Here is a 21,648-nt window from a genome sequence, read left to right on the forward strand (position 1 = left end):
ATCAAAAAGCCTGACTGTGTTCAATAGTTATTATGGGAAAGTGCAGTTTTTAGATTAAAAGCATCACATAGTTTAGGAACCTTGGATAAAAGGAAAAGGCAAAGAACCAAGTTCGTGCAATTTTATACAACTAACTATATTATCTTCAGAACAATATTCACCATTTGTTCCCTCAAATAATCATTTTCCCTCTCTTAGCTAAATATAATTAGAATTCCAAAACTGAATATAAAAGCAAGTGAATGAAAACACGAAGTCTACCATAGGGCTCAAGTGGTCACTGTATCTGCGTGCGTGCGTGCGTGCGAGAGAGAGGGAGTGTGCACACTCCAAACATCTCAGCAATCTGGAATTAATCAAAACATCCTTTTGGATGATGGAACAGGTTGGGCACTCTTAGTTACAGACAGACTATTCTGGGTATACCTCCAGTCACAAGAATCCTTTTCTCTGGATTAGCCACTACTAAAGCACAGAGGAGAAACAGTTAGTTAGTTAGTTAGTTAGTTAGTTTCAGCATCTTTTTCCCAGGCACCAAACAGCAGAGAGGCTATATTTATTTAATGGTTAATATATTTTGTAATAAAAATTGTTCAACTTTTTCTCAGACTCAGATGTTTTACTTACTTGGCTATCTCTAGGACGGGTAGCAGCACTGCACTCCCTATCATCCTCTGAAATAACTCTGTAATTGCCAGTAACACACTTGACTGCACGCATCTGGTATCCATGTCCACATGTCACAGCACACTGAAAGCCAACAATTATGCATGCTTAATATACTCTTAGATCTAATAATCGTTTACCAATTTTGATGAATAGCTCTATTTTTAAACTACTCATGTAACATGAACAAGAACTTAATTTAGAAATAATTACTTTTGCACATATTTGGGGAGTTTTGTTTGCTTTACTAAAATTATTCTAATGATAATTTAACAGATGGAATAACTTTAATAATGGGCAATAATTCTGAATATATATTCCCTAACAGTAAATTTACAAATCTAATACATATTAGTAATCACAGTAAATACATGTGCAGATGTCTAGTTGGGAGGAAGTATCAGGTGAGTACATCCTCAGGGGTCCATCCTGGATCCAGTATTGCTTAATATTTTAATTAATGAGTTGGATGATGGGATCAAGTTCACGCTTAGCAAATCTGTGGATGACATCAAGTTGGGTGGAATTAAATACACTCTGGAGGGTAAGGCTAGGATCCAGAATGACCTGGGTAGACTAGAAAATGGTCCACAATCAACCAGATGAAATTGAACTATGACAAGTGCAAAGTCCTGCATTTGGAACAAAATAACTGCATGCACAGATACAGATTATAAATAATTAGCTAGGCTACAGAGAAGGATGTGGGGGTTAAAACAGACCAAAGGTCTCCAACCTTTTTATGGTGAACATCATTTTTTGGCACCCCAGGATCTACCCCCCCCCCCGCCTACCTCTGCCCTACCCCCTGACCTGCCCTCCACATGCCCAGCTCCACCTGCCCTTCCAGCCCTACCCTGCTTCCCGGGCTCCAACCCCACTCACCCAGCTCAGCCCGAGCAGCAGGGGGTGTGGCTCAGCCCAGCCACGTTCATCCTGCTACTCCCGATCATGGAGCCTCTGACAAACTGAGATTGCTGTCAGAGGCTCTATGACCAACCAGTTGATTAAATTAATCTGGTTGGTGACCACTGCAATAGACCTCTTTGGAGAGGAGAATTGAGGTAGTGAACCAAAGACTGCGGCGCTGGTGTCATCAGGAAGGTTTCGGCTTCCATGACCACAGTCCACTCAGAAAGGTAGTGAGTTGCTGGGAAGGGATGGCTTCCAACTCTCTTCATTGGGGAGGAGGCTCTTCTCAGCCAGACTGGCTGATCTGCTCCACCAGGCTTTAAATGGAGCCTGCCAGAGGATGGGCTACCGCCACTGCCGGCCCACTGAGGAACCCTTGCAAAGCCAGCAGACCAAGGCTTTTAAGAAAGCCCACCCCTACCCCAGCCCTGGAACAAGCTGTAGGTAAGGCAGGGGCCCCAAAAGGGACACTTGCCTGCCTGTATACAAATGCCAGGAGCTTGGGGAATAAACAGGAGGAACCTGTCCTCCTGCTTAACACAAAAAATTATAATGTCATAGGAATAACGGAGACCTGGTGGGACTCCACCCATGACTGGACCACAGGAATAGATGGCTATACCTTGCACAGGAGAGACAAGTAGACAAAAAGGGGTGTTGCTCTCCATGTCAAAGAGAGCTATGTGTCCCTGCAAGCCAACATTGGCACCCAGGGTGCATGACTGGAGACACTCTGGGTTAAAATCCATGGGGAACACAGTACAGGGGACACAATGGTGGGAGTCTATTACAGACCTCCTACCCAGGATCAAGAGCTTGACCAGGAATTCGCCAGGGAATTGGCTGAGGCTGCATGCTCCCAGTGCATGGTTGTCATAGGAGACTTCAAATACCCTGACATCTCATGGGAAGAGTGCTTGGCCAAATCTGAGCAGTCATAAAGCTTTCTCTTATGTGTGGATGAGCTCTCTTTGATGCAAGAATTCTATGGGCTGACGAGAGGTAAAGCACTGCTTGACCTGGTACTGGCAACAGGAGATGACCTAATCAATGACTTAACGATTGAAAGGAAACTGGGTGATAGTGACCACGAGCTGATCACCTTCACCATTTGCCATAAAGCTGGCAAGTCAGTCAGCAATACAGAAGTCCTCCACTTCAGAAAAGCTGACTTTGACAGACTCAGGAGGCTTGTTGGCAAGGCCCTAAAGGACCATGACCCAAAGGGGAGGGGAGTTTAGAAAGAGTGGTTGCTCCTCAAAGGAGCAATCCTGGATGCACAAGCAAAGTCTATTCCATCTCAAAGGAAAGGCAGCAAAAGGGCACAGCAGCCCCTTGGCTCTGCAGGGGACTAGCAGACCTCCTGTGTCTAAAAAGAAAGACCTACAAAGGATGGAGGACTGGATCCACCTCCAAGGAGTATTCTGCACTGGTCCAAATCTGCAGGCAGCAAACCAGGAAAGCCAAGGCTGTGATGGAACTCCAACTAGCTACAGGTATCAAGGTAAAAAAAAAGTCCTTTTTTAGATATGTGGGAAGCCAGAGGAAAAGCAAGGGCAACATTGGACCCCTGCTAAACCAGATGGGACAACTGATAATTAATGCCCAGGAAAAAGCCAACTTACTAAATGAGTACTTTGCATCATTTTTTCACCACTCCCAAGGAACATGCCTCCCCATTACGGGACAGGAACACCAAAGTGAGGGTGATTCCTTACCCTCCATCAATGCTGACCTTATGAAGGAATACCTTGAGAGGCTAGACACCTTCAAGTCAGCTGGCCATGACAGTTTACACCCCAGGGTACTCAAGGAGCTGGCAAGCATCATAGCTCAGCCCCTGGCACAGATCTTTGAGAGCTCCTGGCGCTCTGGTAAAGTGCCTGAAGACTGGAAGAAGGCCAATGTGGTGCCTATCTTTAAGAAAGCGAGGAAAGTGCATCCGGCAAACTACAGGCCCATCAGCCTGACCTCTATCCCAAGGAAAGTCTTAGAAAAGATTATCAAAGAGGCTATTTTTAACAGACTGGCCGATGCCAACATCCTGAGGGATAGCCAGCACAGGTTTGTTGCGGGTAGGTCTTATTTCCTTTTACAACCAGATGACCTATCACCTGGACAAGGGAGAAGAGATTGATGTTGTATATCTTGACTTAAAAAAGCCTTTGATCCAGTATACCATGATCACCTCTTGGCAAAACTGGTCAACTGCGGCCTCGGCTTCACCACGATCCACTGGCTGAGGAATTGGCTCCGTGATCAGACCCAGAGGGTGGTGGTTCACAGAAGTCAATAGTCATGGTGCCCTGTGACCAGTGGGGTCCCCCAAAGCTCTGTCCTTCGGCCAACAATATTCAACTTCTTCATGAATGATGTGGACATTGGTGTCAGAAGCAGACTGGCCAAATTCACTGATGAAATCAAATTTGGGGTAAAACATCCACACCTGAGGACAGGAGGGCAATCCAGGCTGACCTTGCCAGGCTCAGAAAATGGGCAGACAAGAACCTGATGTTGTTTAAAATTGAAAAATGCAAGGTTCTTCACCTCAGGAACTGCAGCATGCTTATAGACTCAGCAGTGCTACACTGGCTAGCATTATGGACAAAAAGGACTTGGGGGTCACAGCTGACCACAAGCTGATCATAAGCCTTCAATGTGATGCTGTGGCTAGTAAAGCAAGGAAAATGCTGGCTTGCATCCAGAGATGCTTCTCAAACAAATCCCAGGATGTCATTCTCCCATTGTACTTGGCCTTGGTGAAGCTGCAGCTGCAGTACTGTGTCCAGCTTTGCACTCCACAATTTAAAAAGCATATGGAAAAGCTCAAAAGAGTCCAGAGGAGAGCCACGCGCATGATCAGAGGTCAGGAAAATACTATGATGAGAGGCTGAGAGCTATGGGACTTTTCAGCCTGGAAAAGCACAGGCTCAGGGGTGATCTGGTGGCCACCTGTAAGTTTATCGGGGTGCTCACCAAGATCTGGGGGAAGAGCGCCCCAAGGGGTTACAAGGTCAAATGGTCACAAACTCCTCTATGACCATTTCAGGCTGAACATAAGGAAGAACTTCTTTACTGTCCAATCCCCCAAGGCCTAGAATAGACTGGTGCCGGAGATGGTTCAAGCACCTACTCTGAATGCCTTCAAGAAATATTTGGATATTTATCTTGCTGGGATCCTATGATCCTTGCTGACTTCCTGCCCCTGGGGCAGGGGGCTAGACTCAATGATCTTCCAAGGTCTCTTCTAGCCCTGATGTCTATGAAATCTGTGAAATTTAAATATGAGCCAACAGTGTGCTCTTGTTGCAAAAGTGAAAACTATAGTACATTGTATTAACAAGAGTGTCACTTGCAAATCAAGGGAAGTTATTCTTTCACTATATACTGCAATGGTGAGGCCTCACATGCAGTACTGTTTTGGTTCTAGAAAAGTCTTTAAGTAACTTAAAGGAGATTACAGTGAGAATAGAGATTATTTTTTTTCTGTGAGTGTAGGGAACAGGAGTAGGAGCAATACCTTCAAACTTTAGCAAAGGAAATTTAGCTTGGAGATTAGAAGCAACATTCTGACTATGAGGGTGACCAGACATTAGAACAGGCTACCTAGAAAAGTGGTGGAATCTGCATCCCTGAAAATTTTCAAGAACATGTTGGACAGACACTTGGCTGGAACGCTTTAATCAAGGATGCTCCTGCCCTGAGCAAGGGGCTGTATTAGATAGCCTTGTGAGATCCTTCCAGCCCTACTTTCCTATAAACTCATAAATAAAAAGTTATACATAAAACTTGCTATCTGAATGTGTCCCAGGGGCTGGGGTAACAAGGAATGCTCACCTGCAGCCCAGGACAGGATAGATGCAGAGCCAGAGGGAAAACCAGCGTGGCTCATTAGCCACCCCTTTGTACAGCTGTGGCCGGCAGCTGACGTTGGCATCAGATGCCGGTCAGCAGATTAAAAAATGGCGGCCGCTGCTCCGGGGCCGGGGCGGATAGCCCGGAGGCCAGACTGCCATCAGGTCCAGCAATGGTGTGAGCTCCGCGGGCAAGGCGACGGAGAGCCAGGATGCCAGAAGGAGCAGTGGCTGAAGAAAGAGGCACGACAACCAGGACACCAGTGGGTCGACCCAGGAGTGAGGGATTGGGTGAGCTAGGAATGACCGGGGCAGCCCCGGAAGAATCAGAGGACCCTGAAGTAAGTGCAGAGACAGTGGGCACGGGCTACACCAAAGAGGGGGTGAATGACCAGGGACCACCCAGCTGGAGGGTGATCAGGGCGGGATCGCCGCCAGGATCATCGGAGTTCGATAGAGGGGCTCAAACGGGGCAACTAGTGAGCGACAGAGGGTAACCCCTCCCCTCCTGGCTTATAGGGATCCATGGTCAGGGATCTGGAGGAGGGTCAGCTAGGTAGCCAGGACACTAGAGTCCCCGAGTGGGGCACGAAGCCCAGAGGTGCACAAGGTGGAGGGCTTGTGGTGAGGTGCCTATGAAGGTTATGGCTGAGGCTCCCATACAGGCTTGTGTGGAAGTGCATGACCTCAGAGTAGTTGTACCCTACTGGTATTTGGGGCCCGAGGACGGGAACTGCATTTGAAGCCGGCGGGAACAACGCTGGGTGAGCACGAGGAGGCAGACCACCACAGGTGGCGTGAGGCTGGGTGTAGGGGTGGCAGAGCCCCGTGAGCAACCGGCAGGCCAGGCCTGGGCTACTGAGGGACCCGCAAACTAGCCCCACCCACTGGGGAACACCAAGTCGTGGCAGGAAAGAGCGGGGTTGGCGGTGCGGGAGGACGAACTATCCCAGTGACGAACAGGTCCGGAAGGGGTGGAGCCAACTGCCAGGAGAGCAGGACTCCTAGGAGCAGCTGGAGAAGGCCCGTCTGGGACAGAATGCATAATCCAAATGTTTGAATGTATTTTCAAGAGAACTGCTTCTTTAAGGCTCTGAAAGTAGGGCCCTCACTGTATTAATCGGGGATCCTGGTTTTTGCTGAAAAAAAATATCCCCAATTTTTTAATAAAAAAACCCCCCAAAATCCATATTTTTCTGTGATTAAAATGAAACACCACTAGTATATAGATATATATGTATATATAGTGGTATTTCATTTTAATCACAGAAAGATGTGAATTTTGGGTTACTTTTTTAATGCAAAAATTGGAGGGTTTTTTTTAAATCAGACTAAACCAGGATCCCCAATTATTACTGTGTGAGAGGACTGGCTATGCCAGCCCTAGTTAGAGTGACCATGTACAATGAAATGCCAAGAGTTTTTTTCAGGACTCTTACATTGGATTGGGGGAGGGGTAAGGGATGTTATAGCTACACAATATGTATTTAAGGTGTATTGTACACTTACTGAATGAAGTTAAAATGCAAGCAGACACCTGATCAGGAAGTCATTAAGTGCTCTCATGGCATTGCAAAGCTGTTCACTTTCAGGTGAGCATTATCTCCTAAAACGTACTACATTACAAAACAAAACAATGATTTGCAACTGTTGCAAATGAACTTGTGAAAAGGGCCAAAGATTCAGTTTATCAGTTAGTACTAATGGATGTCATAATGGATTAATGAAGGTGCTGAGTTTGTTTTGTTTTTATTATAAGGTTTCTTATTTAGTAGATTTCTTGATGTATTGTGTCTGAAGTACCTATTACAACAATATTGTCCAAAGAAGAGTAGTATTCTGGAGATATTTAATAGATTTTTATCTTATTTTAAAGTCTACTACAGACCTCCCACTCAAAGTCCTGAGCCTGACCAGGAGTTCGCCCGGGAACTGACTGAGGCCACTTGCTCCAGGACCTTGGTTGCCATGAGTGACTTCAATTACCCGGACATCTCGTGGGAAGATCACTCAGCAAAATCCGAGCGGTCGCAAAGCTTTCTCTCGTGCGTGGATGGCCTCTATTTGACTCAAGAAGTCTATGGGCCAACGAGAGGCAAAGTGCTGTTTGACCTGGTACTGGCTATGGGGGATGACCTAATCGGTGACCTAGTGATCGATGGGAAGCTGGGTGACAGCGACCACGAGCTGATCACCTTCACCATCCGCCGTAAAGCTGGCAAGTCAGTCAGCAACACAGAAGTCCTTGACTTCAGAAAAGCCGACTTTGACAAGCTCAAGAGGCTTGTCGGTCAGGCCCTCAGGGACCGTGACCCCAGGGAGATGGGAGTTCGAGAAGAGTGGTTGCTTCTCAAGGAAGCGATCCTCAATGCACAAGCTAAATCTATTCCAACACGGAGGTAAGGCAGCAAGAAGGCACAGCAGCCCCCCTGGCTCTCCAGGGACCTAGCGGACCTCCTACGGCTAAAAAGGAAAGCCTACAAAGGATGGAGGACAGGGTTCACCTCCAAGGAGGATTATTCTGCGCTGGTCCGGTCCTGCAGGGAGCAAACCAGGAAAGCCAAGGCTGCAACTAAACTCCAACTAGCTTCAAGCATCAAGGACAACAAAAAGTCCTTTTTCAGATATGTGGGGAGCTGGAGGAAAAGGGCAAGGTTGGACCCCTGCTAAACCAAATGGAGCAACTGACAACTGATGCCCAGGAAAAAGCAAACCTATTAAATAGGTACTTTGCATCGATCTTTCATCAGTCCCATGGGACGCCCATGCCTGCTATGGGACAGGGAGATCCAGGTGATGGGGATCCCCTACCCTCCATAAATGCTGACCTCGTGAAGGAACACCTTGAGAAGCTGGATACCTTCAAGTCAGCCGGCCCTGACAATCTGCACCCCAGGGTACTCAAGGAGCTGGCGAGCATCATAGCCCCCCTGGCACGGATCTTTGAAAACTCCTGGCGCTCTGGTGTAGTGCCCGAAGACTGGAAGAAGGCCAATGTGGTGCCAATCTTCAAGAAAGGGAGGAGAGTGGATCCGGCTAACTACAGGCCCATTAGCCTGACTTCTATCCTGGGGAAGATCTTAGAAAAGTTTATTAAGGAGGCCATCCTTGAGGGACTGGCCCAGGCTAACATCCTAAGGGATAGCCAGCACGGGTTTGTTGCGGATAGGTCTTGTTTGACCAATCTCATTTCCTTCTATGACCAGGTGACCTATCACCTGGATGAGGGAGAAGAGATTGATGTCATATATCTTGACTTCAAAAAAGCTTTTGATCTGGTATCCCATGATCACCTCTTGGCCAAACTGGCCAGTTGTGGCCTTGGCTCCACCACAATCCGCTGGCTGGGAAATTGGCTCTGTGGTCGGACCCAGAGGGTTGTAATTGATGGCAGTCACTCATCGTGGTGCCCTGTGACCAGTGGGGTCCCTCAAGGCTCTGTCCTTGGACCCATACTGTTCAACATCTTCATTAATGATGTGGACATTGGAGTCAGGAGTGGACTGGCCAAGTTCGCCGATGACACCAAACTTTGGGGCAAAGCATCCACGCCAGAAGATAGGCGGGTGATCCAGGCTGACCTGGACAAGCTCAGCAAATGGGCAGACGAGAACCTGATGGTGTTTAACACCGAAAAATGCAAGGTTCTCCACCTTGGGAGGAAAAACCTGCAGCATCCTTGTAGGCTCGGCAGTGCTACGTTGGTTAGCACTACAGAAGAAAGAGAGTTGGGGGTCATCACTGACCACAAGATGAACGTGAGCCTGCAATGAGATGCTGCGGCTACTAAAGTGACCAAAATGCTGGCTTGCATCCATAGATGCTTCTCGAGCAAATCCCGGGACGTCATTCTCCCCTTGTACTCGGCCTTGGTGAGGCCGCAGCTCGAGTACTGCGTCCAGTTTTGGGCTCCACAATTCAAAAAGGATGTGGAGAAGCTTGAGAGAGTCCAGAGGAGAGCCACGCGCATGATCAGAGGTCAGGAAAACAGATCTTACGATGACAGGCTGAGAGACATGGAACTCGTTAGCCTGGAAAAGCATAGGCTCAGGGGTGATCTGATGGCCACCTATAAGTTTATCAGGGGTGACCACCAGGATCTGGGGAAACATTTGTTCACCAGAGCGCCCCAAGGGATGACTAGTTCGAACAGTCATAAACTCCTGCAAGACAGTTTCAGGCTGGACATAAGGAAGAATTTCTTTACTGTCTGAGCCCCCAAGGTCTGGAACAGTCTGCCAGCGGAGGTGGTTCAAGCGCCTACATTGAACACCTTCAAGAGTAAATTGGATGCTTCTCTTGCTGGGATCCTATGACCCCAGCTGACTTCCTACCCTTTGAGCAGGGGGCTGGACTCGATGATCTCCCGAGGTCCCTTCCAGCCCTGATGTCTATGAAATCTATGAAATTTAATAGCAGGAGCCAGTATCTTCTAACAGCCAGATTGTTAAAAATTGCTCAGATTCCCAGCACTATGCAGAGAACATGGTTTAAGGAACTCTGCCTAATATGGACACAAACAGATAAACAAAATGCATACAAGGACAAAGTATAATTTAAAAACATGCTGATTTGCCACTTGCCACTGAAGTGGCTGCTCTGCTAAATGCATCTATTTTTATTATATTCTGGCAGTACATACAATCATGCAACTTTAGAAATTAAGTAGCAATAGAAAATGTTTTAAAACTTTACTAGGGAAGATCTTCCAAGGTCCCTTCCAGCTCTAATGTGTATGGAATCTATTAAATATTTTATTGTTGCATTATCATCCAAAATTCTGGAATAGAAGACAAAAAGCAAGAAGTGCAAATGTACTTACTGATCCCCACGGTCCCACTTGCCAAGAGGCACATTCAGGGAGTTCACATGGTCTAACAGATTCTGGTCTAGAGTTTGGATTACAGAAACTGTCCTGTAGTTTTTCATCATTTATTTGGCACCACACCTGTCGATGCCTCATTCCCTTCCCACATGTTATAGGACACTGCAGAGTTATAAAATTACATTTGTCAGATGATAAAAAGCATGACTAAATAAAGGTTTCACTTTTTTAATAAGAATCAAGCAACCTTTCTATCTTGAAAGCTTTGCAAAATTATATGACCACAATACATTACAGTTAGTGCACACGAAAAAAAATAGAAAAAACAAAAACTATAAACATTTTAAAAGCACTTGTTACTTTTAAAATCTTTTTAAAAGTATAGCAATATCAAGAATTCTTAAATTCTGCATGATTGGAATTACCTCACTCCAGTCATTAGTAGCCCAATTTGGGCATAAGAACTCATTACAGCTCTGTGTTACAATTCTTGGAAGCTCATGGCATTCTCTATCAGCAAGATGACGACCAAAGTTGTTCATACAAAAAGCATCTCTGGTTCTGACACCTCTCTCACAGCTCTTGGAACACTGGGATATAGAGAAAACATAATAAATGTTCTGTTATGAAGACCAGTTCATTATACATTAAAGACCTTAAAGATGAGGAAGATTAAAAAACCTGAACTTTGGTGCAACTCCACAGACTTCAAGTACATTAGATATAAATTCAGCACCCATTTTTTTTTAATATCAATCATAAATTAATATTAAGGCTGCCATTTTATAACCACATCTCCCATAACATACATACACACACGTTAAGCTATTTAGGTTGCAAAGTCAAGCACCTAAAAGTTAAGAAATAACTGATTTGTTGCTGCCTGTGCAAACATCGCACCCTTCTTGTGCACTGAGTGAGGCAGGGAATCCCATAGACAAAACAATACATGATGTTATGAATTAAACACTATTCTAATATATATACCAAAAGAGGTAGAATTATGGTTTCACAAGTACTCTAATTCTGGCATTTCCCCACGTTCAAGTACATGGCTTTGCACCTAAGACTGTAAACGGACATCTTATTTGAGGTGGCCCTGTATGTCCTGGTTTTTAACTCAGCTCAAAACACAAACTGCATGGCCATTTACACACGCAGCCCTTCCAAGCTGCATTTTTGCCCCTTTGCCAGTAGGGAGCGAGCAAGAGCACACAGCCTGACAGGCTTGAACCTAGAATCATACCTCTGTAGGATTCCTGGACATAAGGCTTTCTCCCAAGAAAAACGCCATGTCTATTTGTACCCTACATAAGGTTATCATAGCACAGTTTCTTGGTAGGTAATTTCTCACATATTTTTAAAATTTAAAAATAAACATACACAACTGTAGTAACACCGTTGCTATTACTAACAGACAGTAAATATGCCACATTTTTTGCCTCCTGGTTGGTAAACAACAAACAAGGTTACCAGGGCCAAATGGCCAATCAGCAATGGGAGGCATAAACTGCGCCATATTTAAAAACACTGTTTTCGTCTTCCTGTCAATCAGGAACAACAGGTGAACTTGGGGTGGGGAGAGGGGTGCGGAGCATGTAGGAAAAACTGCATAAACAAAGGAGCCACTGTGTAGTGCATTTTTGCCACTGTTTCAGTAGGTCCTAAGTTTTTAGGCATCACCAGCAGGGTTTGACCCCCCAACACTGATACAGCATTCAACTGTTACTACTTGAGCTAGTGGACTAACTATATTAATTGATAGTAGGGCAAGGGTGTTATCCCTAGAAAGGAGCAAATTACTGACTCAAGTGATAGATCTAAACAGTGCTGAGAGAGACCTGGCCTGAACCAACGCCCTTTCTCCCTCCTCCTCTTTAGAAGGTAAGGAAAAATTATTTAGTGCAAGTCCTCAGGAGGCTGGGCTGCTGTCATCATGTGCTGGGTAGGAAAGGAGATCAAACTGACTTCTCCCACCTGTCTCATGGGTTGAGGGAGCTCTTGCCTCAAACGGTGCCCTAAAGAACAGGATGGAAAGGTGAAGTTACACCATACACTTAGACCATACTAAGGACACTTACAAAAATGAGCATTCACAAGTTAAAGCTCGTTCACTTGTGCTAAGTACCCTCCAAGCAGCTCTAAGTTACGCCATCTCAGGCAAGGGTTAACTCTGGGCCATACTGCCTAACTCGTGTTAGGGTAATTTCAGTCTGTTCCATGGAGATAAAATGAGCAATGTGCAGTCCTCTAGCATCCCAAAATGCACTACTCCTAGTTCCCCCTCCCTCCTCCAGAGCAGAAGACAACCCAGATTTTCTGGCTTCTAGCCACACCCCTGCTCATCAGCGCTCTAGTGGCAAGTCAGAGCTGTCTAGGCAAGAAAAGGTATTAACCTTTAACATGCAACTGATCACAGCACATTCTAACCTTAACACCACTTACCATTCCACAAATTTAGTATGGTCTAAGTATACCATGTAATTTCACTAAGACTGATGCTGTGTCAAGTTGATTGGGGTAAGGGCTAGAAGTTCCCAGTGAAGTGTATACTATTGCTAATTTGTAACAGCTTGACTGTTCAATAATTCTGTCGTGCTGCCAAAAATTTTCCAGAGAAATGAAAGCAAAAACAGGACAACAGTAGATTTAAAATAGTGTATGTCTGCTAAATCTGACCATAATATAACAGCACAAAGAAAAGATGTTTCTTTATACCAAAGGTTTTTCTTTAACCAAATTTCAAAGGATCAGCTGCACACAATTGAAGTGTTAGAGCTTCTAAAAAAACAGTAAATAAAACTTTATGTCAAAAAGTGTTGGAAAACATAAATGTTAAGTTCACTACCAACCACTTTGATCCTCCAAACACATTTTTCTTTCAGATATACAAAGGGAGGCGCACCTAGGCCAAGGGTCAGTGAGGATCTAGTCAGGAAACTTCTGGAGGGACTGGATGTATTTAAATCAGCAGGTCCTGACAATCTTCACCCCAGAGTGGTGAGGGAATTAGCTGAGGTCATTGCGGGACCCCTGGCATGGCTTTACGAGCACTCATGGTGCTCTGGTGTGGTGCCAGAGGACTGGAAGAGGGCCAATGTGGTTCCTATCTTCAAAAAAGGGAGGAAGGAGGACCCAGGAAACTATAGGCTAGTCAGTCTTACCTCGATCCTGGGTAAGCTTTTTGAGAGGATTATTCTGGCACATGTCCACGAGGGACCAGCGGGGGAGGTTATGTTTAGGGGCAACCAACATGGGTTCATTAGAGACAGGTCCTATCAGACCAACCTGGTGACCTTCTACAACCAGGTCACCAAATCATGAGATGCAGGGGTAGCAGTGGACATAATCTTCCTGGACTTTCGGAAGGCCTTTGACACTGTCTCTCAGCCCGTTCTCATTAAGAAACTGGGGGACTGTGGTGTCAGCACCTACACGGTCAAATGGGTCACCAACTGGCTTGAGGGCCGCACCCAGAGAGTGGCGGTGGATGGGTCATTTCTGACCTGGAGGGACGTGGGCAGTGGGGTTCCACAGGGCTCGGTCCTCGAGCCTGCACTGTTTAACATCTTCATCAGTGACTTAGACAAGTGGGTAAAAAGCACCCTGTTCAAATTTGCTGATGACACTAAGATGTGGGGGGACGTGGGCACGCTAGAAGGGAGGAATAGGTTGCAATCAGACCTAGACAGATTACAGGGGTGGGCGGATAAGAATAGGATGGGTTTCAACACTGACAAGTGCAAGGTGATGCACCTGGGGAGGAAGAACCAGCACCATACCTACAGGCTAGGGAACTCCCCTCTCATCAGTACAGAGGCAGAAAAGGATCTTGGAGTCATCACTGATGCCAAGATGAACATGGGCCGGCAGTGTGGAGATGCAGTCAGGAAGGCCAACCGTACCTTGTTATGCATCCACAGATGCATCTCAAGCAGGTCCAAGGAGGTGATCCTCCCCCTCTATGCAGCACTGGTCAGGCCACAGCTGGAGTACTGCATCCAGTTCTGGGCGCTGCACTTCAAGAGGGATGTGGACAACATGGAAAGGGTCCAGAGGAGGGCCACTCACATGATCAGGGGGCAGCAGGGCAGGCCCTACGAGGACAGGCTATGGGACCTGACCCTATACAGCCTCCACAAGAGATCTAGTGGAGGGGGGATCTAGTGGCCATTTACAAACTAGTCAGAGGGGACCAGCAGGCATTGGGGGAGTCCCTGTTCCCCCAAGCACTACCAGGGGTGACTAGAAATAACAGTCACAAACTGGCAGAAGGTAAATTCAGATGAGACATCAGGACTATTTCACTGTCAGGGTGGCTAGAATCTGGAACCCACTTCCAAGAGAAGTGGTGCTGGCTCCTACCCTGTGGGTCTTTAAGACAAGGCTAGACAATCATTCTTTCCTGCCATGGCAGGGGGTCGGACTTGATGATCTGCTCAGGTCCCTTCCGACCCTACTAACTATGAAACTATAAGAAACAGTCATAAAATAAATAAAAACCTAATCTAAATGTCAACCAGAAACACATTCATGAGCATTTAAATTTATACCTCAGACCATTCTGTGTAGTGCCAACTTGTTAACAGACAGTCACCATGACAGGTTTCTCTGACTGGTGGTTTCTGCTGGTCAGCACAATATTTATCATCCACAGGAACACTAAGACCTTTAGAAACAGAGTACTTCATGCAGTGGACATCTAAAGTGCGATATCCTGGACCACAGCGTGATGTACAATCACTCTTGCCAATGTCATGCCACCTGCAAAGAGAAACCATTACATAAACTAAATGTGTTTTAAAAATACGATATACATGCATAATGGGGGATGTAGTGTAAATATATATTTTAGACAACAGATAAATTGCAAATAAAACAAAGATGGCTATTTTCAAAGCTAAGTAGGGGGGATTTAGACACACAAAGTGGAAGACTTCTAGATTCCTTTTACATCAACAGAATTTCTGCCTAAATGTCCTTAGGTAGCTTCTGATAAACTCAGTCAGTGATTCTAAACCTGCAGCCTTCGCACATTTCAAACACGGCACACAAGGAATGCAGGAGCAGGTTCCGAGACTTTGGAGAGTATGATTCTGGATGGCCCCTGAAGAAAGGACCTTGACACATAATACATAAAGTAGATTACTTCTTGGTTTCAGAGACTCAAATCTAGAGTGTACTTATGTGAAATCAAGTGATTTAAGAAAAAGCAGCAGCAGCTAGCCAGCCTTTGCATGATTTTTGTTTAGATTTTCACTTATAAAATCTAATAAAAGCTAAATGGAATTTTTATTAAGAATGTCTTTCTACCTTAGTTCACATTCTGTATTACACTGTTCAGTGACTGCTGGTGGAGCAGGTTTATGTTCACATCTTTGGTCAGACACTACCAGTTGATCACTTCTACGTCTACATATCACTTTTCTCTTGCGAAGTCCTTAAACAGAATATTTAGAAAAGATTAAAAGTCTATAAAGGTGTTTATTTTGAAGGTTTATACCTGTTTGTATTGTTTATGTGAAATTTACAATGTATTTTTCTATTATAAAATGCTCATTTGTGTTTCTCAAAATAATTACACAGAATAGGAAAATCACCATACATTATTGAAGAGTTTTATAGGTAAAAAGCTTCCTGAAACAACAGAGCTGACCTCACATCTCTGTTTGCTCAGAAGAAAGACACCAGTTGTATGGTCTGAGGCCACCCGAACCCTGAAATTTCTCTCTCCTTAGGAAGGTTTTACATGCATAGTAGATGGCTCTTAATTATGGTATGTTTATGTGCGTGCCTCCTACGTGAGCAGAGCACAGTCCCCAGGGTGTAAAGTTGTTCACACGATACAGCAGAGATGTCTATCACCATAATTCCTGAAAGGAAAATCTGCTAAAAATACCTCTTGTGACAGGGTACGGAGACCCTTTAAAAATCCAAACCGGGATGCTAGCTCTGCTTGGCAATGAGGTACAGCTGTGGACAATCAGGTCTGTGCATGGATACCCAGCTGGGAGTGTTTGAAAAAGGCCTTTGTGAGCAAAAGGACCTGAAGGAGGTTGCTGCTACTGAAGTTGAAGAAACTTTGAAGTCCAAACTGAAAGGACAAAGTTATTTTCTTTATTTTTGGTTTCCTTTACTGAATGTAGCAGGCAGAGTGGTGTGAATGATAAAAGACTCCAAATAAAAGATTTGCTGTTTTGAACCCTGAAAGAGGCGTGTCTGTGACTTGCACCAATCCAAGTGCCAGAAGGCATGACCAATTCATACTATTTTGATACTGTATTGCAGTAGCTATAATTGCTTTAATTGCTTATATTGCTATTTTTATAATGAATTATTTAGCCATTAAGATAAAATTAATCTTGTTATGATTTACCTTTCATAATATTTTAATCAGTTATTACTGTTCTGGAATTAGCCATCTATTTTAAATTTCCTATTACTTGGCATACACACACACACACACACACACACATACATATCCTAAGCAATAGGAAATTTAAAATAGATATATGTTTGACCTGTTGGTCTCATGATTTTAGAACTTAAATTTGGTATAAGAAAAATGCTTATGTAAGGTCTGCATTATGTCTGGCATGTTTGAAAAGAGGTAATGGAAGAATGAATGAAGGAAGAATGACAATGTAAAGGAAGACAGTCTTCTCGCAGGTGAAAATAGTCTTCTGTGGTTTAACAGTCAAAGATCACAGCAACATTAAGTAAGCAGTTAAGGATTACCAAATACTAAATCATGCCTTCACCCTGACACCTGAAGACTACAAGCAACAAACCCCCTGAAGATTGCAGACCACAAAGCCAGATCATGTCCTACCAATCCCAGCCTGTCAACAGGACAAGGAGGATGACCTTTGTGTCTGACTCAGTGGAATCCATAGGCTTGTATGGACAGCTATCACTGTAAAAAATGAACACAAAGAAAAGGCTTTGGGTCTGTCCACCTGCAAGAAGGAGTTTTAGGTGCATCCAAGAAAACCTGACTCCATTCCTCATGGTCAGGGTGGCTGGCAAGCAATTTCAGAACTTGGTAATACCTTAACCTTTGCAGGGCTGTCTATCTGTGTGTGTGCTTGTTTCTTTTGTATGAATGAACGAATATGTATGGGAATGAGTGAAGCAAATAACCTTACTGTTCTTTATTCTTTGTATGTTGCATGTTTTATGTTCCAGTAAATGCGGCGTTGTGCCTTATCCCCTGATAAGATTCCTGCTTGTTTTTAATTCACACTATATAGCCCGTGCAGACAATAATACTCTTGCACACAGTTTCTAGAGCCTTCCACTATGCTAGTGATTCAAGAACTAGCTAACCTGTGCAATGTTTGCTTGGAGAGTAAGGTGATGTTATCCAGGTTTGCAGATAACAAAAATGAAATCTTACATATTGGGTAACAAACATGCATAATGCCATGAGGCTCAGCAACCTGAGACAGGTTCTCAAAATGCCCATAGTTTAGACTAAGGACAACTGTACATATTTAAAATTCTCTGGAACCTTTCCAGTGGTGATATCCCTTTCCTATGGTAGTACCCAGTGGGTGTGTCTACATGTGAAATTAATGTAATGCAATAAATTCCAGCACACCAGAGTTTATTGCTGCCAGGAGTCACATTTACACATGTAACCAGGACTGCTTCATGTTGAGCTGAGTCAGAGCAGCCCTGGCTGGCAGGGTGGCCAGGTGATCAGCCTGCTCCAAGCTGGCTCAATGTGCTGCAGAGGGGCTGGTTGGGGCATGAAGGTGTTCCAGTGCGGGGCTAGCCAGCAACAACTAACAATAAAGATATGAACTAAGTTCCAGTGGCAGCTTCATAAATTTCATGAATGAACAGTTTTTGGATGCAAGAGGCTTATGTAGCTAACTCCTCTACCAAAATATTGCTTTCATCTGATTCTGCAAAGATTTACCCATGTGATTTACATGAAGTAAATGGAACTACTCTCATACCTAAATGAAAGCATGTGAATAAGCATGAGGCTTAAGTCCATCCAGTACTGGCTTTCGAAACTATTCAGACAGACTCTTTTGTTGATATTCTGATTTCGTTTGTATCAAATCAAGAGCAAGAGCCATATCAAATTGTTACAGACATGGCTAATCTTTAATGAGAACAAGGCATCATGTACATCTGATTTTAAAAAGTTACTTAAAAAATTATAAGCTAAAGTAAAACAAATTATTCTCGGGAATGCTCAGTATAACTATTATCAGGCAAAAATAACAACTTTTATAAATAAAGAAATCCAGTTATTACTGCTAGAATCATTTGTTAACATATAAAAATTAGTAACAATAATTTTTGCATTCCTATGACATTTGAAAGCACATTCTTAACCGTTCCATGAACATACCTCTTGTTGTAACACTTCTAAATATGTGCCTTGACTATTTTGATGTCACACATTTTAATCCCAATCACTACTTAAAATTCCACATAAATTTGGTGTTTCATCATGTTTATTACTGAAAATTATTTCCATCAGAAATACAGAAACCAGGAAACAGAGTTTTATTTACACTAAGGAAATAAATCTCTTACCCATTAAAGGGTTTAACTGGTTAATTAAAGGGTTTAATTTATTAATTTATTGGTGCCCCTTTATTTTAGGTCTTTGTCCCTCACTTGTGCCCAAGTAGGTTGAAATGTATGATGTGACAGGGTGTACTAAGATCTTCAGATATTTTGATAATACCAAGAAAAAGCATTATTAAAAGCATTTTGATTTGAAAAACAATTTACAATACCTTGGCACATTTTGCTGCAATCTTGCCAGGGGCCGTATGGATCCCATGTAAATAGATCACTTCTCTCCTCTACAGGGATACTGAATGAATAATGCACATCAGGATTGTATAAATTTCCTACACATAAAACCTTAATTGAGATAAAAATGATAGCTGTTTTTCAATGAATTTGTGTGTGACCAAAGTATATGAAAGTTATAAGCACTTATTAAATTTATAAACTTTTTAAAGCATTAAACATTCACCTGTAAAATTAACTCTTCTTCTAGTCCGTCAGTGCTGTTAATTCGCTCTACAGTACTGTTTGAACCACTGTACTCAAATATGGCTCCCTGTATAATGATTTCCTTTTTAGACAGGCTTACAACAAAATTTCCATTTAGGATAAAATTTCCATGAATATCAGATAATGCTGGAAGTAACATGAAATACCATAAGTAAAACATCTATTTCAATTATGAGGTACTTAGCTTAACTGTGATCAATTGTATCTTTTAATTTGTAAAAAACAGTTTTGAAAACATCAATTAGATCTCATACCATTAGTAGCATACTTACTATAGTGACCATATATTCAATCTACATCAATAAAATTTGCAGCACTGGAAGATTTGCAATTTGGTTACAATGGGGTAGCAATATGAGACATTTAAAAACTGTTTAGAACCTGCAGTGTTGATGGCAAGGAACTGAATTTTACTAAATTGTGCTACAGTCTTGTTCTCTGCAGGGCTACTTTTCAATTCAGTGATAGACCCAAAATAAGTGAAGTCCTAACTTCAGTGTCAAGATAGAGTACTGCCATTCTAGGCTTACCTGCATTGTACGTCTTAATCTAAAGACTGACAGAAGGTGCGAAAGAAGAGCTCGTTACAGACTAGCTGTTTCAGACAAGCATGAGCTTTTGGATGCAACAACCTACTTCATCAGATGCTAGAAATAGACTGGAATGCTGGCATGCTAGAAACTGTTTCCTTCTAAGGAGATCTGAGCCCCTCTTCCTGCCTTACCATGTTTGCTGGGATTTGGGGGTGCTCCCAACACTTGACCCAACCCATCATATGTGAACTGTAATCTCAGAACTATGTTCTCTCACTGGGAAGTCTGAGCCTCTTTCTATCTGCCTCCCTCCTGCCCCCAAAATGGTGATAGATATTATATAGTATAGCTATATACTACCCAAGCCAGTTACAAGGTAAACTAAGGCATTAGATAGTTCACAATAACTGTCGGCTCTTACCCTCTGGTAAATACAAGATAACTTATCCTTAAATGAAAGTGAGATAAGCTGTGCTGCCTGTAATGTGTGGAAAAGGTATGCACACAGGGAATCATCACAGAGCAGCTAGCATGCTATTCATACCACATATTAAATCACAATAATTTACCCATTTGCTCGTATCCTAAATCTCTCTCCATGGTTCTTTATATGATCCAGGGTCTGGAAGAGTCACGTCCCTGTGCATAGGAAGCTACGAACAACTATTCTCAAAGCATAGAATCTCTGAGGCCAGGGTGAGGAGCAGAGAACAGGCACAATTTCTGTACATCACAGACTTGAAAGAAACAACACAGCTATGGAAAAAATAAACTAACCACCAAGATGAATGAAGATATTAACACCTTCCATAGTTATGTTATTTCCATACCTGTGGAAATAACAACATTTCCCAAATAAGAACGACAAACTGATCAAAATGAAAGCATATTGTTTTGATCAATAGGCCAACTCTGAGCTTTCTGTACTGCAGGTATATGTTAGAGCCCTTTCCTTCCATCTTCCCTAAAAACTCCCACTTTCCAGATTACCCTGTGCTAAAGATATTAGATATAGAACAGTGTTAATAATGATTATATTAATCAAATACTAAGTTGTAGTAGAGCTCTAGTTCCGCTGTAATTAAGGTTGACAACACTTCAAAGGTTAACTCTTTTAAGCATTCCAAAGTACTTATGCTTAACTTGGATTGCATTTAAATTTGCTGCCATTCATGCAGTTGTGGAGTAGGGTATCTTTTCTAAACCAAGGGTCATCTGTGGAAGGGACTCCCAAGATATAGTCCCCTGCAGGGGGAAAAACCCCAGCACATTATACCAATTTATATTTTATGCATATCTGGGGCTCAGATCATGGCTCCAATCAGCCTGCAGAAATTCTGGTTACTTGATGCTTATGCCATCTGCTCCATAGTACCCATTGCCTCTTTGGTTAATACCATTTTCAATGTTGGCTCCCCAAGGAATTTACGTCTTGTGAAAGTACATACAACAAGTTTTCTATCCAGTCTGGTCAGTGGCCTGGATGGCTGCTGTGGCTCTACAGTTTCCACTGAACATGCCCCACACTCAGACCATGTAAGCTCAAAGTCAACACTTACAGAAATCTGAGAGAGACCCGTAGACATACATGTATTTGCCTCTATCAAGTTTTTATTTTTTTTTACCTCTGCTTTTTAGCATCAGCCAATTCAAAAGAGGCACAAACTAATTTTTAAAAAGAGATTACATTTGAATGCTTGCTACGCAGTGCTGAAGGAAGGAGGAAGAAGATGATTGATTTGGTGCAAGAGAAACAAAGAGATAAAGGACTAGGTGATAGGGGAAGGAAGGGGATGGACCATTATGA

The 21,648-nt window shown here is 43.4% G+C and overlaps 1 protein-coding gene across 3 annotated transcripts in view; it reads right to left on the reverse strand.

The window, feature by feature from the left end:
- Positions 1-21,648, reverse strand: part of ADAMTS20 (ADAM metallopeptidase with thrombospondin type 1 motif 20) — a 178,580-nt gene that overhangs the window by 93,227 nt on the left and 63,705 nt on the right. For all 3 annotated transcript variants that reach the window (XM_090042352.1, XM_090042353.1, XM_090042354.1), the window contains 7 exons: positions 19,268-19,434; positions 19,023-19,152; positions 15,571-15,697; positions 14,811-15,021; positions 10,683-10,847; positions 10,255-10,419; positions 628-750 (listed from right to left, as the gene is read on the reverse strand). In XM_090042352.1, coding sequence (XP_089898478.1) covers positions 628-750; positions 10,255-10,419; positions 10,683-10,847; positions 14,811-15,021; positions 15,571-15,697; positions 19,023-19,152; positions 19,268-19,434 — 1,088 coding nt within the window. The remainder of the gene's footprint in view (positions 1-627; positions 751-10,254; positions 10,420-10,682; positions 10,848-14,810; positions 15,022-15,570; positions 15,698-19,022; positions 19,153-19,267; positions 19,435-21,648) is intronic.

This window comes from Crocodylus siamensis, chromosome 4, assembly GCF_052110815.1.
Source record: "Crocodylus siamensis isolate JL-2025a chromosome 4, ASM5211081v1, whole genome shotgun sequence".
In the NCBI taxonomy this organism is placed as follows: Eukaryota; Metazoa; Chordata; order Crocodylia; family Crocodylidae; genus Crocodylus; species Crocodylus siamensis.